The 22,046-nt window shown below is 47.1% G+C and overlaps 1 protein-coding gene across 1 annotated transcript; it reads right to left on the bottom strand.

The window, feature by feature from the left end:
• Window positions 1-6,094: 6,094 nt before the first annotated feature.
• LOC147630824 (uncharacterized) lies at window positions 6,095-6,640 on the bottom strand. The gene has a single exon (XM_086809927.1). The coding sequence runs from the start codon at window positions 6,638-6,640 to the stop codon at window positions 6,095-6,097; it is 546 nt and encodes a 181-aa protein (XP_086666053.1).
• Between the last annotated feature and the right edge of the window lie 15,406 nt (window positions 6,641-22,046).

Here is a 22,046-nt window from a genome sequence, read left to right as displayed (position 1 = left end):
CCTTTTTACAGCGGCTATGGGAGCTCCCTCAGCAGAGGTACTCCCATTTGGCATTGACCTCATCCATACAGTTGGCAGAGGATGGAGATACTCATTGTTGGTACGCTCAGATGAGGTCATGGTTTGACCTACATGGTTTGCGGATAGAGGCACTACCACCCTTTAGCTCACTCCTTCTAGGGCAGAGTCCCCCTCCCACGAGGTCACAACTAGAGAGGGCATGTGGGAGGATGGTTGATGGGTTGCTTCTGACCATCAGAGCTATGGACCAGTTGTGTTCGAGTTTGATGCTTTGTTGTGTAGCGACTATGGACCAAATGAGTTACAGAGTTGGAACTCCAAGGTTCTTACTATGGATGAAATGAGTTACAGAGTTGGAACTCCAAGGTTCTTGTATGGGATGAGTTCTTAGTGTGGATAGGGACATGGTGTGCTCCATAGTTCATATTACTCGAGTGAGAATCTATAGTACCGGCATGGAAGGGTGCGGAGTACACGACTTCTTTGGTGTTATTAGGTGGCATCTTCATCGGCTAGAGTGTTCAGATGTATGGCTCACCACAAGCTGTAGATAGGGTGTTAGAATATAGGGTATCTCATGGTTTCCCGTTTGAGAGAGGGCTCCTGTGTGGACATGCTCGAGCAGAGTGAGGTCAATGGATTGCCATCTTTTGGTGCCATTTTGGGCCAGGTTCAGTGCCACCATGGAGGCTATTTCCAAGCCTAGGATGTTGGACAAAGGGGCTAGTTAGGGGCTGAGACGGGCTGATAAGCCACAAATTGGGGGCCAGTCAGTTGGTTAGTTGGCCCAGCTGGGTTAGCCTACCGGGGTCCATATATCCATCTTGCTCATCGTCTAGAACCTTGTGCTGACTTCTTGGGCACCCTGTTTGTGCTAATTTTCCCCGTTGTATACAGTTGCTGTTGCCTCATCTGTGTCTCCTTGTCTCTTTCTTTCTCTCTTACTTCTTGTTGCCCTTCCCTCTTCTCACAAAAACTTCCCCCTAGAACTCAAAATGGATCATTGTTGAAACCTTGTCCAAGTCATGGTTGTCGGCTGCAGCAGATCTCCATGGCTCTATCTAGCGGAATACCCCGAGGGTGTTGTGGTTCCCAATATCTGGGGTGGAGGTGTTCTGGCCAGCGGGTGGGAGCATATCTGGCATTTAGAAGAATTCTGTGAGGACTCACTGCGTCTCGTCTGTGTGTGTGTCTGGTCAGCGTGTATGAGAATCCTTGTACCTGTGGAGCTCAAGGAGGTAAGAGTCCTAGCTGTCTCTGATCTGATGCTCTCATCAACTGCGAGAAGGTATCTTGATCCTCGAGCAACTCCCGAATCGGCCTCTAATATCTTGATATGCCGGGCACCGATAGGTATAGTGATCCTCGGACTTCGTCTCCTCTCGGCATAATGGGTAGGTAGCATCTGTCCAGGTGTCCTCCAGAAGAGGACCGTGATGTCTCGTAGAGCAGTTGGTGTGATGTGTGAAGCTGTCCAATTAGGCACCTGATCCCATGAGAGAGGTGTGTATCCATGTATAGTGGATGCTCCATGAACCTGTTTGGTGTGATTGAGAGGAGATGCTCGTGGTAGAAGGCCATGTTCGTTTGTAGGGGTGCTGCTGGGCTCGACCATGTCCTCATTGTATCGAGGCAGATGATGTCCTGGCAAATCAGGTGGTTCTGCTCATGGCGGTTGAGGGTGTAAGTGGGTGCCTCAAGAGTGTATTGAAAGGAAGGTAGTGCTTGCATGCTCAGTTCATGTAGGTCGAACTCCGTGGTGATCTGTGAGTACCGGCTACTCTCCTCCCCCTCATCTGCAAGGGCTTGGGAGGACTCAAAGGCGAGTCTGGCATATTGGTGTCGTGACAAACCCCGTAGGTGGAGAGTAAGAACTCTATCCCTAGCCTCAACAATATGACATAAAAGCCATGGGGGTGGTCTAGAATGCCACGATAACCCCAATGGCATCAAATGCAAAAATAATGAACAATCCCAAGTCCTCATGAAAGAAGTCAATCTCTCATGAGTTGCAACTTAGGACCCAGTACATTTATCCCAGAGACTCTTAATGGTGAGAATAAGATCCGCCCAAGCAAGATATGTTTGAAGGTGTCTTCTTTGACTATGTTTGCATGTTCTGGAGTTTCCCTCTTCTAGCAGCAAGCTAGCCTCCAAACCCTCTCTCCCCAATGTAATCTTTGTTACTGCATATCTATATATATATATATATATATATATATATATATATAGATATATATATATATATATATAGAGAGAGAGAGAGAGAGAGAGAGATTGATTTATTAACGTCGGCAGGAGCCCTTATGGGGCTATGTGACAAAATACACATCCAAAAGGGAATGTCTCATACAAGCCACAAGGGGCTAAAACAGAGAGAGAGAGAGAGAGAGAGAGAGAGAGAGAGAGAGAGAGAGAGATTTTAACGTCATAGGAACAATCCCATGAGACCACAATGATCTATCCGATGGGGGGATTTGAACATATATATATATATATATATATATATATATATATATATATAGAGAGAGAGAGAGAGAGAGAGAGAGAGAGAGAGAGAGAGAGAGAGAGTTTATTAAAGTCTTCGGGAGACTAAAGATAACTGGTACAACGGGCATAACGGTGGCGGTCTCAACATGGGCCGGCCCAACCGTATCTACCAAAAAATTTATGATGGACGGTGTGTCTAGTCCTGATACAAAAATGTGTCCATCTCCAGATGATACAAAAAATGGCACAAAAGAGAGAGAGAGAGAGATTAACGTCGGCAAAAGCCCTCATGGGGCTATGCGACAAAATACACATCCAAAAGGGAATGTCTCATACAAGCCACAAGGGGCTAAAACAAAGAAAGAAAGAGGCAAGGGCAAGCTAAGCCCAAGCTGAATACTATAAAAATAGTTAATCTAAAGTACTAGTTACTGCATGGTAGTGTACATCAAGGGATCCAACATAGAGAAACTGGTACATCAGAGCAACCATCATAGAGAAACTGGTGCCTCTAGTATAGTGGCTCTATGGGATGTGAGGATCTCATGAATCTGTAGCGGGCGGGAGGTGGTACGTCTCGGTGGTGGGCGAGGCCTGTGTGCTCGTCGTACCCGATCAGCCATATCAAGGTTGACTCCTTGGGTAGGGCAAGTCCCACTAAGGAGAGCAGTGATGGGAGAACCGTGATCGTGCGTGCTCGAGTGTGTCTGCGTGGGGTCCGAAGTTGCCGCCTGCCTCTTATCCGGTCGTCATGGTGGTCCACTAGCTCCTCATCTACCATCTTGCTATATCCTGGAGCCTCCTTAGATATGAAGAAATCTGTGATGTGCCTCTGTCTCTAGTTAGTTGTCGGTGTAGCACTCTCTGTCTGCCATTGTCTGATCTGTCGAAGAAGACTGTCCCTGTGGTGTCACATCTCTAGTAGGTATAAGCCAATGCAGATCTGATCATAATAGTGAAGGAGCCGTGTAAGTGGACCAAGACCGTATCCCTCTAAGAAGAGGCAATGGTAGCATCCTCTGGTCTCATAATAGACTGGGCATTGACACCAAAAGTGCTCCTCTGTCTCAATCTCTCCTGTGGTACAGAGCCTGCATGTCCATCTCTCTCTGGGTATACCAACTACTCTGCTTGTCTCAATCTCCAGCTGATGTGAAGAGACTCAGATCCTTAGTGCATGTGAAACTCCTCTGTCCTCTAGGTACCGGGGTCGGATGATGAAACCGTCTGCTGATATTCTCAAAAAGTGATCATGATAGAATTTGGACTTTCTGGGGGGGGGGAGAGAGAGAGAGAGAGAGAGAGAGAGAGAGAGAGAGAGAGAGAGAGAGAGAATTTTTAACATCATAGGAACAATCCCAAGAGACAACAATGATCTATCCAATGGGAGGATTTGAACACAGGACGTGCCAAATTTGGCTTCCATGAACAAATTGGGCTAACCAATCTACCACAGTTGAGAGAGAGAGAGAGAGAGAGAGAGAGAGAGAGAGAGAGTAGAGTAGAGTTTATTATCGTCCTCAGGGGGCCAAAAGATGACCCATGGGACCAAAAACAATCAGTAGGACAAAAGTCTCCTCCGGTGTGGAGGGGTCAAGAATTCTCTAGTTCTTGACGGTGCAAAAAAAGACGTGTGATAAATGAGCCCAACACTGCCGGTGGGGCAGTGGAGAGCATAAGCACTAGCTGGCCAGCAGAGACTATATGAGCTAGCTTCGGGACATCTCCTAGTATTTGCGGGTACTCCGCTCGAATGTGTGCATATCTGGGGCATCTCAATGCTACATGTGCCTCGGTCTCCACTTCTTGTAGATCACAAAAAGTATCGGGTACGGAATCGTGCAATGTTCCTCCTGTAAAGGAGAGGGATCGGTGTAGTAATATATGGCTGAACTGTGGCCTCCTATAATCAGCCCAGCAAGCTGGGTTGATGTGCTCCTGATAGTACTCTAACTTGATCTTCTTCTCTGTATTCAGCCACACATTTTTCAAGTTGGACAGCAAAGCTATTTGGAACTGATGCATATCAACCGCCCCGAGTGGCATGGTCAAATAATGTTCCATGTGCCATCTTTTGAACCATTTCCTAATATCAGAACCCCATCTTGTGGAAATGATTCTACTCTTATGATTTTTTTGGAGTCTCATTGTGGCTGTCCATGCTTTATGTGGTAGTCTATTAGAACCCATAAGTTGGATTTCCACCAAGTATTGCATTGTTCTCATGAGAGCATTGATTTCCATGGGTCGTCTACCTGTCTCTAATAGCATGACTGAGTATGGTGTGGTGGCCTTAACACCAAGATGTCTACGGATGAAGGCCTTTTGCATCTTCTCTATCTCATTCCATGAGGATGATGATATACTGCCTCCTGACACTTCCTGCAACCAAGGCTGGCTCCCGATTACCTGCTCTAATCTACCAAAATCATTGCCTTCACCTGCACCTTCTTAATCTCTGCATCAAAGCTGTGAGCACATTCATTCTTTGCTGTAAATTGACTGTGCATTTGCTGAATTTCAAAGTACCAATTTCGATTTCATTCTCTCCCTCTCTCTGACACCATACTGAGGCCCAGAGCAACTTGCTGGCTGGACCCCCCCGAAGGACTTTATTGCTCAAGAAGAGTCTTCAGTTCATACAATCCTGAGCACAGGCTGAATTTCTTACGTGAGGATAACTCACAATACATGTTACAATTAGAAGTAATTCACCTGTCACACTTCTATTCAATTGCTTACATGAAGCTTATCTACTAAGGCTAGCTAGGCTTTTAATTTGCCGACCCTAACTAGTCTCGGCCCTATGGAGATGCGGCCCCTAGGTAGGTACCGTCGCCTGGCACCTAGGTAGCTTCGGCAGACTCCCATAAGCTAGGGGGAATTTCAACCCCTCTTTATACCTGCACATTTAATCTTGCACCAAAACATGGCACCCATTAAATGTGAGCTTTTCTTTTGCATGCAAATAAAATAATCATTTCTTTGACTAATCCTAGTCACGTGTGGGCGTCCCCACTAACCACATGTGTGCACACAACATATAACATATACTGCTGGGTCAATCCAACCCTCATTGATCTGAATCCTCAGGATCAATGTCTTTTGACTGAAGTCAACACCGGATTCTCGGTTGACCGAATTACAACCCTTGGGCCGGTTCCCATGTTCTTCCGCGTTTCTAGAGTGGCTAATGCCAATCCCTTGGGCCGGTAGTCCCATTTAATTCTTCCGGTTCTTTGGAATTAATCCATAGGGGTTCCGGTTCCCCTTACTCGAAATCCTCCAAGTATCTTCCGGTTCTTTGGACTTAATCCACAGGGTTCCGGTTCCCCTTGACTCGGAATCCTCCAAGTCCTGCTAGACTGGGTCAATGCTTTGACCATGTCCACACATTTTCTTTTTGGTTGATTAATTAAATCCTTAATTAAACAACCAACTGGGCTCTCGAACCCCAAGTCAAATCCTCGACTGGAATCAGCCCTGCTTTGACCATTTAATCATGTATTGACTGAAAGTCAAACCTCGGTCAAACTTTATTAATCCAATGATTAATTACAAGCTGGTGACATCCCCTCGGCTTCTAATCAGTTGACCTCAACTGAAAAGCTTGCTTATAGATGTCCACGATCTTTGGATGATTAGACAACATGTCTTCATCCATCCACTTGGCATGCAATGCCGAATAATTCTTAAATTTTACAAGATATCTGTAAAATTTCTTGCCCTGCGGGCCCTTATGTACAGTATGATACACAATCTGCTCTGGATGGAGGATATCCTCCAACTCCTCCACCTCTGGTGGGTCCTCTAGAACCGGTTCCGTTGGTTCTAGTCCTTGGTACTTCTTTAGAAGACTCACATGGAATGCATTATGAATATTCCAATGGCCTGGCAGTTCCAATCTGAAGGATACTGGGTTGATCTCCTGTATGACTTTAAATGGTCCATAGTACCTCGGAGATAACTTGACATACACCTTTTCTTTACCCTTCAACTTGCGGAGTCTTGTCTTCTCAAATTTCAAAAGTACCCAATCTCCAACTTTGAGGTCTAGGTGCCTGCTATGCTTATCTGCAGCCTGCTTTTGTTTGAGCTGAGATCTACTCATCAGCTGCAAAAATCTCATCCTTTGTCCGAAGGATTGGTGGCAAAATGACCTCAAAAGGAGCTTTTCCTGTGGAGCTATGCACCGTATTATTGTATGCAAACTCCACTAGTGGGAGATACCTTTCCCACTCCGATTTCTTTTCTTTTTTTTTTTCCGAGAAAAGATCCTTTCATTAGTTAAATAAAAACGCCCGTAGGGCTACAAAAGATCTCTCCTGCTCATAAGAGAAACAGAGCAGTGAATACAGCAAGGCAGCCCGGGAGACTCTTCCTAGGTGCTGCAAAATACAAGCATCAGTACAGAGGACTGAGGGCTAAATCATACAATAGGGGGGGGAAAGGCCAAACAGGTGGCCTGTAATGCCAACGGGGGGATCCCGTGTGTAAGGTGTAGAAGGGGCCTCTGCGCCAGGTGGTGTGAAAAGCCTGGCGCCGCAAGATCACCTCATCCGAGTCGCCCCGGATGCGGTCATACTGTCCTCGCAGGGTGTGGATCAACTCCCGCCAAATCCCCCGTACAGTCTCTGCTGGTGGCTCCAGTCTCCCCTCAAAGGCCGTGAAACACCGAGCCCTCCAGGTGAACCAGATGGTGAGGCTGCTGAGGAGCTCCCATCGTAAATCCCTCTCCTGTGTCCAGCTGGCGGACGAGAAATCCGGTGCCGGAACCAGGCGAGGCTGGCCCCTAATGAATCTGATGGCCTGACTGTCCTGCTCCATCTCATAGCCCATAGCAGGCCCTGACGAAGTCGACCAAGCAGCAGCACCCCACGTAAACATACCCTCTGGAGAGAGGGGGACTAGAATACTCAGCATCCACAGCCAAATCTGCTGTGCCTGAGGGCAATCCCAAAGGCAATGTCTCTGTGTCTCCATAGGGTGGCCGCATCGGACGCAGGCCGCCGGAAGACCGCTGTAAACAAGCCAGGTGCCAACTGCTGAGCCCCTGTGGGCGACCAACTACTGGAAAGTCGAGATCCTGCGGGCCTGTCGACTAGCCCAGAGCCGAGCCCAAAAATCCTCCAGGAACTCCTGTGAGAGTCCCTGTAGCCGCCAATGCCCCGCTGCAGCTGGAGAGACCATCCTCCTCGCCGTCAAAATATGCCGCCCCAGCCGAACAGTATACTGGAAAAAGGTGATCTCTGTGGCCTCAAGGGATGCATAAGGATCATGCCACTCGTACTCCCCAGGGTCCCACTGTAGCCGGGCCAAGGGGCGCGCTGCATATGCCCATATGCGCTAATCCGGGAGCACATCAGCAGGGTCAGGGTCAATATGCCACTTCCGAGAAGCGGCGGCCACAACCCGTATCCTCTGAAAGGTGCACTCTGCAACCAAAGGCGACTCCATCTCCACTCTCTGAAGTCTGCCCTCATCCTGGATCTCATAGTAGAGGCATCTGCCATCCTCAGTGCAAGCTCTGACAGCAATCAGGATCTCCAACTGTGTAAAGGCTCCCATCCACCGTGGGGTCACTAGCTCGAAAGGCGTGAACCACTCCTCTGTGAGTGCCTCCTGAATATCATCCCTCATAATCAACCCCCCTCTGAAGTGACTCAGCCTCTCCACCTGGATCTCCTCTGGGAGACTGCAGAAGGCCTGCCAGTCTCCAAAACTACGTGCTGGGCCTGCCGCTAAAGGTCCCCAGGCTAGATGAGGCCGAGAACCCAGCATATGACCCTGCTCTGTGCGAACCGCTGGGCTCCAGATGAGCGGCTGTCTGGCCCGCTCCTCAACACTAGAAGGAGGTCGCTGAGAGAGCCCCGGTCTCAGCAGCTCCCAAGCTCTCAGGATGCTCAAAGCAAATCTGTCCTCCCATCCTCTATTGAGGCCTGTCCTCCTTATCTCTATGAAGATCCAGCAAATCTCTGGTGCCCAAGTACCCCCTGCTGGGGGAGCCCGAGCCTGCACCCGCTGCAAGAGAAGCTCTTTCCAAGGCTCAGCGCCTGGAAGCAGCCCCCGAACAATAAGCTTCCCCAATAAGGCTCTACTCTGATCGACTGGATCTATAATGCCCAAGCCTCCCTGAGCCAGCGGAAGTGTAATAACTGCCCATGCAGCCTTTGCCCGGGCTGACTGACCGTCCCGCCCAGACCAAAGAAAGTTCCTGATCAGCCTCTGTACCTGGCTGATGCAAGAGCTCGAGAAGATCCAACAAGACGTAATGTACCACATGGTTGCTAACAGCACCTGATTTGCCACCACCACCCTCCCAGCCAAGGATAGTCGAGCTGTACTCCAATACAAAAGCTTCTTCCGAATGCTCAGAAGAAGCGGGGCAACCTGCTGCTCAGGTGACAAATCTAGTCCAATCTGGCATCCCAAATACCGCACTGCTGTGCCAGGAGGAATCCATCTAAAACCGGGGTTCGGGCTCCATGCCGGAGTGGGAGCACTACTGATCCAAAAGGCCACTGTCTTGCGCCAATTGATCAATGCTCCCGAAGCTGCACTAAAAACTTGGAGCACTGCTCTGCCCGAAGAAGATTGGCCTCTTGGCCATGCAAAAATAAGCCCGTGTCGTCTGCAAACTCAGCATCGAGCAGGTCCTCCCCCCGGACTGGGAGCTGGAGTCCTCTCAAACCAACCTCCTCTGCCGTCAAATACATGCTCATAGCCTCCGCAAAGAAGAGAAAAAGAAAATGGGCGAGGGGACACCCCTGACGGACTGATCTGGTCAGCTCAAAACTCGGCCCCTGTCCTCCTGCAATCAAAACCTGGCTACGAGCTGTGGAATATAGAGCCGCCACCCCTCTGATCCATCCTGGCTCAAAGCCCAGGCGAAGCATAGTGCCCTCTAAGAAACCCCAATCAACTCTATCGTATGCCTTCTCAAAATCGAGAAGCATCACGACCAAGTCCTCGCCAAGAAATCTAGCTCGGGCCGTCGCCTCCCAGAAAGTAAAGATGTTGTCAAGGATACTGCGCTCCTTGACGAATCCTGTCTGGGTAGCATGAATCAACTCCCCCAGGAAGGGCTGGATCCTCAAACTCAAGGCCTTTGCTAAGACCTTGTAGACAGTATTGAGGATCGTAATAGGCCTCCAATGCCGAATATCATCTGATACTCCCTCCCCCTTGGGGATAAGAAAGATCAAGCCCTCTGAAAAGCTCTGTGGCATCACCCTGAGGATCGTAATAGGCCTCCAATGGCGAATATCATCTGATACTCCCTCCCCCTTGGGGATAAGAAAGATCAAGCCCTCTGAAAAGCTCTGTGGCATCACCCCAGTGTCCAGAACATACTGAAAGCCCTTGCGGAGGCCTGGCCCCAAAAGGTCCCAATAGCGCATAAAAAAGGCCGGCGTCAGTCCGTCCTCCCCTGGGCAACTATGTCGCGGCAGGACCCTCAAGGCCTCGGCAAGCTCAATCTTGGAAAGAGGTGCACCAAGAACTATACGCATACGATCTGTGACCCTCCTCTGCACATGGGCCCACACAGTCTGTCTGCAAGCATCTCGATCCTTAGTGGCTGGCTCCGCTGAAAGCAGGTCTCTATAGAATGCAGTGGCAATGGCTCTGATCTCCTCGGGCTCAGTAGCTATCGATCCATCCGGTCTACCAAGCTGACGGACTCCTGCTCGAGCATGGCGGGGTCCAGTGATCTCAAAAAACTCCCCAGTCACTCTATCACCAAGCTGCGTCCACTGAGAGGCCTGGCGACGATAGTAAAACTCATGTCTCTGCTCCTCTGCCTCTCTAACCTCCTGGCGTGCCTGGCTCAGCTGTGACGCCACCCACTCACATGTAGGCTGCTGCTCCTGAAGGCGCTGTAGCGAAGCAAGGCTGCGTCTCAGCCGATGCTCCGCTCGCGAATCTCTCCCAGCCGTGTCAAAGCTGCAGCGTGCAGAAAAGAGCTAAGCTCGATGAGTCCCTGGGCACACTAGCTGCATCCTAGTCAGAGCACTGACTATCCTGCCAGATCCTCTCAATGTCTTCAGCGAGACTGGGATCTGCAAGTACCCTCTCTGGGATCCTCAACTGCAAGCTGGGCTCCCGTGTCCTCTCCTCCAATGTCAAAATAACTGGCGCATGATCTGAAAATGAGGTGCCAGCGAGAATGCCGACGGAGCCCCCTCGCTCCCCTAACCAGTCGCCCACATAAAAGCGATCAATCCGTGATAGATTAGTCCCTCCCTGTCGGCGATCCGACCGAGAGAAACTAAGACTGTCCTGAGAGCGGGAGAAGGCCCCATGCTGCCATGCATCAGTGATCCTCAGTGACATGCAAAACCGGTCCCAAGCTGCAAGCTCCGTGCCGTGCACTATAACATGACTGCCTCCCACCCTATCGGCCGGGTCCTCAAGCATGTTGAAGTCTCCCCCGACACACCAATGTGCGGCCTCTGGCAATGCATCCGTAACCTGGGTCCAGAACTCTGCTCTGGCACTAGCATGATTGGGCGCATAGACGTTGAGCACGCCCAATAGCTCATCATGCATCCTCAGAATGACATACTGTGCTCTACCAGGCACACTGTACATTCCATGAGATGATTTTCATGGATGACCTGCTGAGGTGGAGGCTGTCTCAGCCGTACGGCGGGCCTTCGCAAGCGGCTTGAATGGAGAGTAGTCCCCATCCGAGCGGCTGCGAATCTGCCCACCCGGTGTACTGCAAGAATCACGGATCAGGCGCCAGTGGTGGCTGTGGCCCATGGCGACTGCCTCCCGCTTTGACAGAGCAACCTCGTGTATACATACATATCCAGGGTCGCGTGCAAGGTCTGCCACTATGCGAACGACCAAATGACGAATCCCTGAGGCATCCACACTCCCGGGATCCAAGAAAAAATGAGCCAACTCCCAGAGTCGGCCTATCACATCTGTCACCTCCAGATCGCTCACATGATGAGAAAACTCAACTGCCTGAGTTCCATCTGTGTCTTTCGGGAAATCTTCCTGAAAGGCAAGACTTGCAGGTAGTAGTCCCAAAACCGTTGATTGTAATCATCAACTGACTCTCCTGCTTCCATGTGCAAGCTGTCCCAAGCATTCATGACATGGCTTTTAAAAACTGCTTGAAAAAGGCCTTCTCTTCCAATGCTTTGGTGCTGTGCCATCTTGAGTTTGGGCTTCCCACCAAGCACTGGCTATTCCTGTTAGATGCAGACTAACCATTCTTAACTTATAAGATTCCAGGAAGTTCTCACTTCCAAATGCTGCATCAAACTGTCTGACAACTTGTACCGCCTTCTCGGCTTGCCCATATCTGCCATTAAAGGTGATAAATCTCACAGATTTACCGCCTTCTTTAAATTCCCTGGGCTTGTCAGACTTTTTCTTCTTTGCTGTCTGTCCCTTTCTTGATTTCTCCTGGGAGGTATCAGAAGACGAAGACGCGGAACTGGATGTAGAGGATGAAGAGGAACTAGAGGCTTCTTGACGATGCTTCCTCTTACTAGTCCTGGAACGGGACCTTCCCTTCCTCTGGCTTCTAGCCTCTGGCTGTATGTCCGCTTGCACGGGCGGCCTTGGCACATCATAGGCCGTTTCTGAAGTTTCTCCCTGAACAAACAAGTGCTGCAGTCTAGGATCTCTTTTAAATGATTCCATCTGTTGCATCATGTCCTTTACTGTTTGTTCCAAACCCATAGGCATCTGCGGGTTCATCTCTCGTGCAGCAGGAGCACCTTGGCCTCGTGTCTGACTGCTCTGACCTTCGTCAGCCATCTTTGTACAAGTCAGAACGGTATTTTCTTACAGTGACAAGATATCCAAGTTCACCATGTTCTTCCCCAAACTTCCTTGGAGTTGCACAGTTTATTATGCCTGCTGTGCAAAAGTCTAACAAAATACAACTGTATGTCATCTATGGATTTCTTGCAAGTTAGAAGTGGAGCTGTGCCAGCTACACACTTTGTTTTGCAGGCTGTTAGGCAAGAAGGCACAGGTAATGGTCAAGGGACCTTTGGGTCATCTTGTAAGCTGTAGAACTGGGAATTGTGGTAGTGGACAATTGCTTGTGTTGCAAGGAATTGCACTGATGATGCTGGGTCATGCCTATGAGAGATATTCTGTTGGATTTGGATGCCTTTGTGCCATGATTGGCAAGATGAACTAAGGATTGTTTTCATATTGTTATCTGGATATCTGTAGTCCTGAGTACAGGGCAGATTCTAGAGTAGGTTGTGTAATCTCTTTTACGCAATAAAGTTAAAGAAATGCCAAAAGGGGTGCCAGTTAAAGGGGCCAACCAAGTGCCGTGAGATGAAGGAGACAATCTTTGGTGGAAGTTCTGAGTACTTGCTGAGTTTTATATGTTGCTGTATTTTCCGGATAAAAGTAAAGTTCTTACCACCTAGTAAGTGTTACTGGCCGGTTTCATCGGCACCCAAAGGACGGGGAGGCACAACAAAATTATGTACCTGTGATACAAAAGCAAGCGGGCCAAGTAAATAATCCACAATGCTGGTCCCTCCACCATAGTCACCAGGCAATGGGAACGTGAACTGGAACGGCGAGGTCCCAAAGAAACGGAAACAGCATTTGCAGAAGTAAGGAAACAGGAACGAGAATGCCACATCAGCAAAGATAGAAGCAAATTTAATATGCATGCTAAAGCAATATTAAACAAAATTTGCAAAGCTTAGATGTTGAAAAAATCCATTCAAATTGAAAGACAGATACACACTGGAAGGAATACTCTGATGTTTCATTCCAATAATGCCTCCAAGAAAGGTTTGAACCATTGTTACAATGCTGGAAATTAAACATAATGCTGCAAAATTATCCCGGACAACAAGACAAAATGCGGAAGCATGATTCCTGTTAATCATCACTAGAGGAAGGCATCATCCAAACCGGCTTTGTTAGAGCTCTCAATGTCCAGCCGTTTCCTTCCATTTCGCAACTCTGGAGCCGTTTTTCCGGAACGCCGTTTTGGCCGTTTCGCTTGTGACACTGTAATGGGTGCCGTTTCCCTGTTCCCTGGGGTGTAGGAAAGGCGTTTCCTTGTTCCAAGGGCCAGGAAACGCCATTTCCTGTTACTATGCCCTCCACCATGTGGGAAACAGGTAAGCCCTCCTGACATTGGCCACCTCTAGAGACCATTATAAATAATAAGATCATGGGCAGCCCCAAGTTCTAGTAAATGATGTCCATATTCTGTCAAGTGTGATGCATCTGCTAAGTGTCTCACAAACCCAATCTCTGTAGGGTCAATCTCCGGCACCACGATAGGATCCTCCGCAAAAGTCAGCAGACCAACTTGTGTATTGCCAGTACGAGCATTGAAGTCCATATTTTGTCAAGTGTGATGCATCTGCTGAGTGTCTCGCAGTCCCAATCTCGGTAGGGTCAATCTCTGGCACCACGATAGGATCCTCCGCAAAATTCAGTAGACCAACTTGTGTATTACCAGTACGAGCATTGAAGTCCATATTTTGTCATGTGTGATGTATCTACTGAGTGTCTCACAATCCCAATCTCGGTAGGGTCAATCTTTGGCACCATATTAGGATCCTCCTCAAAATTCAATAGACCAACCTATGTACTGCCAGTACGGGCATTGAAGTCAACCAGTAGGAGGATGTCTCCTGGGTTTGGAGAACTTCATAATACCATCATGCAACATCTCATATGGGCTGTGTCCCTCTATGATGACATCATGTGCATATGAGGAGGTGTCTGGGGGGAAATAGCAAACTGCAATAAAAATTGATTGTGCATCTACAACATTGACACGTATCCACATATGTTGGGCATGTTCTTCCTTCCGGACTACAGTTATGTGGGGTCTTAGCTGCGTTTTGAAAAGTACTGCTGCACCTCTAGAGCCTTGAAAATTAGTATTTCCCCTCATTTCCTTTCTATGGGCAGACTCCCATGAGTATCCTGTGACAGTGGGCAGCCTTCTTTCAGGACTCACATGTCTTGGTATAAAAGATGAGATCTCTATTAACATAGGTCTCATGAAAGCCTCCTGGATTTGACCAAAGGGTGCCGTTACACTTCCATAGAGCCATATCAAGGTGTTACCTACATCACATCCAGGAGTCTTGACGCCGTCAGAAATCCTCCTTTGTACCTGGGTCTCTTTTTTCTTTTATTTTGGCACAGATGACTACTTTGCCATCTCTGAAAAGAGCCCATTTACCTGCATTTCTTGCCTCTATGACCTTGGACATACTAGCGTTTTAATGCTCCTGTTGCATGGTAGTAAGATCATCATCAAGATATATTTTTGTCCCTTTGAGGGTGCCCCGCAAGCTCATGAGAGTGGATCTGTCAACTGCTGTCCTGAATTTAATCACCAGAGGTCTCTTGATAGCATCTCCTTTACCAACTCTTCAAGCAGATTCACAATTGAGATTAATATTCATCAGTGAAAAAAGGGATTGAGCATCTGCCATTGGGGTGTCACCAGATTCCATGCCACGTACAAGTATATTTAGAGATTTATTGGATCTTCTTCTTTCCTCTTCTAGGGTTTCAGATATGACTTTTTTTTTTTTTGGGGGGGGGGGGGGGGGGGGGGGGGGGGGTGACACCCTTCTTTACCACCTCAGTCCATTTTATCATTTCTTGTTCACTTTTCCTGATTTGTTTGGAGTACTCAGCATGTTTCCCATTCATGACTGCCTGCATAGCTGCAATTTCTGCCTTGAGGGCTGCATTTTCATCCCTGAGTGTTATCAATACTTTACTGCCTTCATCAGAGGTAGGTAACTCTCTAATTTGCTGTAATTTAGTCAGCATGTCCTGCATCTTACCCTCATATTCTTTGTCCTTGGCATCATGTATGGCTGTCACTATCTTCCATTCCTCTTGCATTCTTTTAGATTGTTTCTTCATCTCAGAAATGTCTTATCTGCAATAGCTTTCTCTGCTGCAAGAGACACATTGCTAGCTTCCAAAGTATCCACTTTTTCAATCAGGCTTAGAACTATGCAATTAAGATTCACGTTTACCTCTGATTCCTTGCAAGTGGGGCTCTCAGCTTGATAGGCTTTCACTGTTTTAAGAAGCTCTTCTTTCCCCAATTATCTCGAGTCGGCATGGCTGCAGCAAGCACTGTTTGGCACCTTGCCAAACACTGGAAAAACAAGTAGAGTTGCACCCAATGGGCAAGATGCCGAAGTGGGCCCTCAAAATGGGGTTTAAAATCTGCTGAAGATGGACTATCCTGAAAGAGGAAGGGGCAACTTGTGTGCGGGCAAGCACAAGGATATGTGGAGCAAAAGTGAGCTCCTGCTTCGCACAAGGTGGGCAGATATGCTGGGCAGCAACAGTAATAAGGGTTCCTGTTTGTGCAGCAAAGGAGGATGATTGCGTGGGTTTCCTGTTTGCGTGGCAAAGGAGGATGATTGCGTGGCTGGGCGGGGGACACAGACACACACACACACACACACAGAGAGAGAGAGAGAGAGAGAGAGAGAGAGAGAGAGAGATGTATTAACGTCGTCAGAAGCCCTCGCGGGGTTATGCGACAAAGAGCGCAACAAGAGATCTCTTACAAGCCACATGGGGGCTGAAACTGAAAATAAAAAAGGGGGTAACAGTAAGATAGCAGTACTATAAGCATCTACTGTCTGCGTGGGTGCAGAGAGCAATATACAAGATATCATCAAGATGTATCGTGTCGATCGGGTGCCAGAGTAGCCTGATGAGTAGAGAGGCTCTCCTGTATCAATAGCGGTCGAGTAGAGCTATGACGTGGGGGTGGACGAGGTCTATGTGTACGGCGGATTCTGAGAGACGTATCGGCAGTGACACCACGGCTAGAGCGATGTTCTCCAAAAAGGGAGGGGATCAGGCGAGCTCGGATAGTGCGGGCAGTAGGCCTGTGATGTCGTCTCCAGTCGGCATGGAGCTCAGAGATCACCTCATCAGCTGAGTCAGAGTGACCCAGTACAGTCTCAAGTGTGAAGAAGTCAGCACAATGTCGCTGTCTCTTGTCTGTCTGATCTGTTGTGGTCTCTCGTTGCTGCTGTCTCGTTTGTCGTGTGAGCGTGTCTCCGTCTCCTCATCTCTAGGAGAGCATGTAAGTCCACCAGATTGTGGCCAACGGGTGATCCCATTATAAATGATGAGATCATGTATAGCCCCCATTTCCAACAGGTGGTGACCATATCCTGTGACAGGTGCATGTGCATCATCTGATAGTTTCAAGGTACCGAGTTCAGCCATGTCAAGTTCAGGTACAATGACACTGTCATTGTCAAAGTCTAACAGTCAATGGTGCGGGCATTGAAATCCCCCAAGAGTAGGATATCACCCTGTCTGGAAAACTCCACGATATCAGCATATAGTGTCTCGTATGGGCTATGGCCCTCTATAGTAACCTGACGTGCATATAACGATGTATCTGGTGGGAAATAGCATACCGCAATGTAAAGCTGGCAGGTGTCCTGAAGGCTGATTTTGATCCACATATGACGGGCATATTCCTCAGTTCTAACAATGGAAATGTTAGGTATGAGGTGTGTCCGGAAAAGGACAGCCACTCCCCCTGAGCCTCGAATACTAGTATCTCTTCTGGTTTCTTTTCTGTGGGCTGACTCCCATGTGTACCCATTTATGATGGGCAGTCCTCTCTTTGGGCTCTCATGTGTCTCCGTGTAAAAGATCATATCCCTGTTAGTAAAAGTCTCATTGAAACCACCTGGATCAGACCATAAAGTGCCATTACAATTCCACACAGCAATTCTTAATTTGTTACATGCATATATCCCCTTGTTCTGACACTATCATAATTTAGCATTCTCTTTCTCCTCAATGACCTGTTCACTCTTGTCAATTTTTTCCCGAATGATAACTCTACCATCTCGGTAAATGGCCCATTTTCCAGCTTCTCTAGCTGCCATCACTTTCTTTAAGCCTTCCCACTTATGTTCCTGTTGTAATAGGGTGAGGTCATCATCAAGATAGATCTTTGTGCCCTTCAGTACAGCCCGCATGCTGAGGAGAGTAGATCTATAAGTGGCTGTCCGTAATTTCATTACTAGTGGACGGTTGGGAAGCTCTACTTTGCCCACTCTCCATGCGGATTCACATGGGAGGCTGACGCCCATTTTAGTGAAAAGGCCTTCGGTAAGTGCTGTAGCTAATTCCACTATCTAGCGTTTTAGCAGTTCTCAGGGTCCCCCCATGGACCTTCCTCATGGGGCGTTGTATTCCAACCTTTTCTTAATATATTCTACTGTTTTTAGGAAAAGGGCTTCAAAAGGGCTTCAGCATCTGACATTGGTGTAAAAGATCATATCCCTGTTAGTAGAAGTCTCATTGAAACCACCTGGATCAGACCATAAAGTGCCATTACAATTCCACACAGCAATTCTTAATTTGTTACATGCATTTATCCCCTTGTTCTGACACCGTCATAATTCTGAGAGAGAGAGAGAGAGAGAGAATTTCATTATCGTCCTAGGGGGGCCAAAAATGACCCATGGGACCTAATCCTCAGTACAAAAATCTCCTCCACTGTGGAGGGGTCAAGAATTTTCAAGTTCTTGACAGTACAAAAAAAGACGAGTGACAAAAGATCCCAACGCTGCCAGAGAGCCAATGGAGAGAACTGACGAGATCTGAGTGGTGTCTGCCAATATTTGCTGTTAGTCGTCTCTGATGTGTGCATAGCGGGGGCAATGTAGGGCTATATGTGCCTCTGTCTCTACTGTTTGCGAATCACAGAATCTGCAAACTCTGACATGTCGCGGCAGATTTAGCCAAGCTCCTGTCTCTATTGCCAAGGTATGTGATCGTGTGCGGAATGTAGCAATATTCTTGCGATAGAGAAGAGGCATGGGAGTACTGATGTATGGCTGAGCAGGGGCATTTGCTGTCATGAAAGATGACCAGCATAAAGGATTTATTTGATCTTGATAGTATTCTAGCTTGGTCCTCTTTTCTGCTGTCAACCATTGGGTTTGTAGAGTGTGTAGTAGGGACAACTGGAATTCTTGCATCTTGACCTTTTCAGGGGGCATAGTCAGGTATGATTCCACTTTCCATCTGCTGAACCATTTCCTTATATCTGTCCCCCATCCTGTGCAGATGATCTTGCTTTTATGATTCTTCTGAAGTTTCATACTAGCAGTCCATGCTCTGTGTGGCAATCTTTCTTTTGGCATTTGTTGTACTTCCACTAGGTACTGCATCACTCTGATCAGTGCATGGAATTCAATTGGCTGCCTGCCCGTTTCCAATAAGAGGACTGAATAAGGGGTAGTTGCCTTGACTCCTAGATGTCTTCGTAGGAAAGCTTTCTGCATTTTTTCAATCTCATTCCATGTGGAGAGAGAGATGCTGCCCCCCCATACTTCTACTCCATATAACATTGTTCGAACTACATATGCATCAAACAACATATTCCGAATCTTCCAGTTCCGGGTGTCAGTGTGCCTAAAGTTGTTTTCAAATTGATAGTACTTCCCCCAACCTGTATCCAACCTTCTTTGTGCGCATTGGCACCATCTGTGATTGGCTGGTTTGTCAATGCCCAGATATTTAAAGGTATCAACATATTCAATAGGCTGGTTTGTCAATGCCCAGATATTCAAAGGTATCAACATATTCAATAGGCTGCCCCTCAAAGCTGATAACCGGGGGATGTTAAGGTCGAGTAGAGAAATGAAATGAAATGTTATATTAACGTCTTCAAAAGGCCATAATGACATATGAGACCAAAAAGTTACATCATGGTAGATCTGATACAATGTCTGGATAAAAAACCAGAAAATGAAAAAATAAAGATTATCTACTGGCACCTAGAAAATGAAACTGGAAGTAGAAGGTAAACAGAAACCCTTATAGGGTGTGAATATAGTGAAGGGGAGGGGGGGGGGGGAGACGGGTACGCTATGGAGGTGAGTGGAGTACAGTGAGGGGATACAATATCATGTGGACGGGGGGTACACAATGGAGGTGCCTCCATCTCATAATATGTGCCACATTGGACGCTGGCGGATCTCCTCAATATCCTCTGTGGTCAGCACCCCGATTGGGTGTCCAGCATGTCTCGCAAGAATAATCCGAATCCGCCGTTGCAACCTCCGTCTATGCTGGGATGCCCTCCCCGTAGTCGTGGGCGTCTGGACCACCCAAGCTGAGAGAGAGATGCCATAGGACAATTGTACCTTAATTTGGGGGAAATGGACATCACAACAGTTTTCTAGTGGAACTAGTGTAGGGAGGTATAATAATGCCTGCAAGAGAGCTAGAGGATCTATGAGACCTATGACACAATATGTATCAACAATGAAACGAGTGTCTACAACAACTCTAAATGAACCAATTAAAACAAAAAAGTCTATAAGTTGACCATGCTACAACTTAATTTGGAAATTAAGCTATGGTCACTGTAAAGTATTGGTCATTGTATCATGAGGTCTCTGAACGAGCACAAAAGCTGCGTTTGAATAGTGAGGACGAAGATGTGGTTTTGCTATTGCAAGGTCATCCGGGTTATTGGTAGCATTGGGCTCTCTAGAAAATCAGTTGCCGCTGTCGAAGGGTGAAGTGTGCCTTGGTGCCATAGGAATATTATTACTTTTTGGGTGGTCTTGCTCACCGATAGATAGTTTGGGGTGAATGAGGCTATACTATGCGTTGGATTGTAGATCAAGTGTCCTAGAATGTCATGGGTCTTACATGTGATATGTTGGTGAAAGTCAGGATTACATCTACTCCAAGTATGTTTAATACACTCAATTAGCGGTCAATAAGAATTACCTGCCTTGTATGTGTGGAGATTGGATGATATGCACATGATGTCTCTCATAAAGTGCACATTGGTAGATAGTGGTTATTAACATGTATCCTTTGTAATCTAGTGCTTTGAATTTTAAGGTAGGAAAAATAACACCATATGGATTTGTCATGGATAAGTCCTAGGGGCACTTGGTGCCTAGCATTTTTAAATATTTAGTCTAGGCTCTAGCATTGGTATTAGCCCTATGTGGAGTGTAGCATCATGGACCACTTGTAATTAAGGGGACACCATTTAGTTAATCCTACATCAAATGGTGCCAGTTATTTCCTGGGGAAGTGTACACTATTTAGGGAACCCCCCTTGAATGCTGCCACCAGTCTAGGAGAGCTGGTTTGCATGGCACCATTTGCCCCAACAGGTTGCTTTCAAATTCCATTTCAGCATCAAGTATATCACTTTATTGGTCTTATCCCTAAGGGCTAGCTTTCATTATGGCTGAGTTTGCCATACATCTCTAGAGCTTTGTTAGCAAGTAAATATGCAAACCTTTATATAAATTTGTGAGCATACAATAATAAAAAGTTCTACACTTCTGGGTGTTGATGATGTTAGTGGGATGTCAGTTGGATGACTATCATGAAGTACTTTCTATGTGATCGGTTTGGACATTTTCTCGGATTCATGTGCATCATGAGAATTCTTCTCTATGCATACAGCCAGTATAACCTATGACACAGAGTCCCTTCAGTGATTGAGACACAATCACTCTCTGTCATGTGCTGTGCACTTTGAATCTTCAAAGGTGACCACCAAATCTCTTTTGGCAAAAGAGGATACAAAACACAGACATCTCAAGGGAGAAAACCATAGCGATCAAGGGATGTAAGCAATATTTCTTCCTATGCTCTGAACAGGAAAAGAAGATTTGTTGGCACATAACGTGATACAATACACCTCCTCTCTTTTCATAATGGAAATGATGCTGCTCCTTCCAAGGTCACTTTTCTTTGCTGTATGATTTCTCTTGGAACTCTGCCCACTTTTTCTGCTACTGGTAGGGAGAAGCACGGCATGACATCTTGTGCATTTACTTGGTTTAACCCGTGTGCTGTCATGACCCCCCTTGTATGCCTTGCTTTACCAAATGAGATGGTGCTCATCTTCTGGTATTTTATCGCTGCATGTTTTACAGATCCTAGCTTGCCTTGCAATGTTTCTCTATCTTCCAATCTCTATTTCCACCTTCCCCCACCCCTCTCTAAAGTGTCAATAAAGTAAGAGATGTCATCTATGTACAAGCTTAAAAAAACTGATGAGAGGTTGCTTCACTCCAATGGTACTAGTCATACTAGGGATCATCGAGTCTTGGCTCGATCCCTTTTTCTTGTTTGAGTTGACCAAGTCTTTGGAGTCCAATCTGAGCTTTTGAGTCTTTAGACCCTTTTTCAAAAAATGTTCTACGACTTGGTCGACACTAACAACTTGAAATGTACATAACGACTTGCTCAATCGAATCACATGCTAAACAGATTGGTGTTTGAGTAAAAACTGGATATTGATTCACAACCTTTTTGATCCGCACGGAGATCTCTTTCGACCTATGGAGTCCTCATCAAATGATATTGGTTGATTGCCTTTATGATCTACATGGCGATCTCTTTCGACCTTACTTCAATAGTACCTCAATGAGAACTTGAGTCTCAGTACTAGCAAGTGCCAACTTCCAAGAACTGAGACTTGAAAATTCACACCTTCCCATGGAGTATAGTGTCTT

Source organism: Cibotium barometz, chromosome 15 (genome assembly GCF_041138505.1).
Source record: "Cibotium barometz isolate CiBa-2024 chromosome 15, ASM4113850v1, whole genome shotgun sequence".
Lineage (NCBI taxonomy): Eukaryota > Viridiplantae > Streptophyta > Polypodiopsida > Cyatheales > Cibotiaceae > Cibotium > Cibotium barometz.
This window is presented reverse-complemented; position numbering and strand designations above follow the sequence as displayed.

What these genes read in the sequence shown, in the direction of transcription:
- LOC147630824 (XM_086809927.1), bottom strand. Translation starts at nt 6,640, where the DNA reads ATGAGATTTTTGCAGCTGATGAGTAGATCTCAGCTCAAACAAAAGCAG.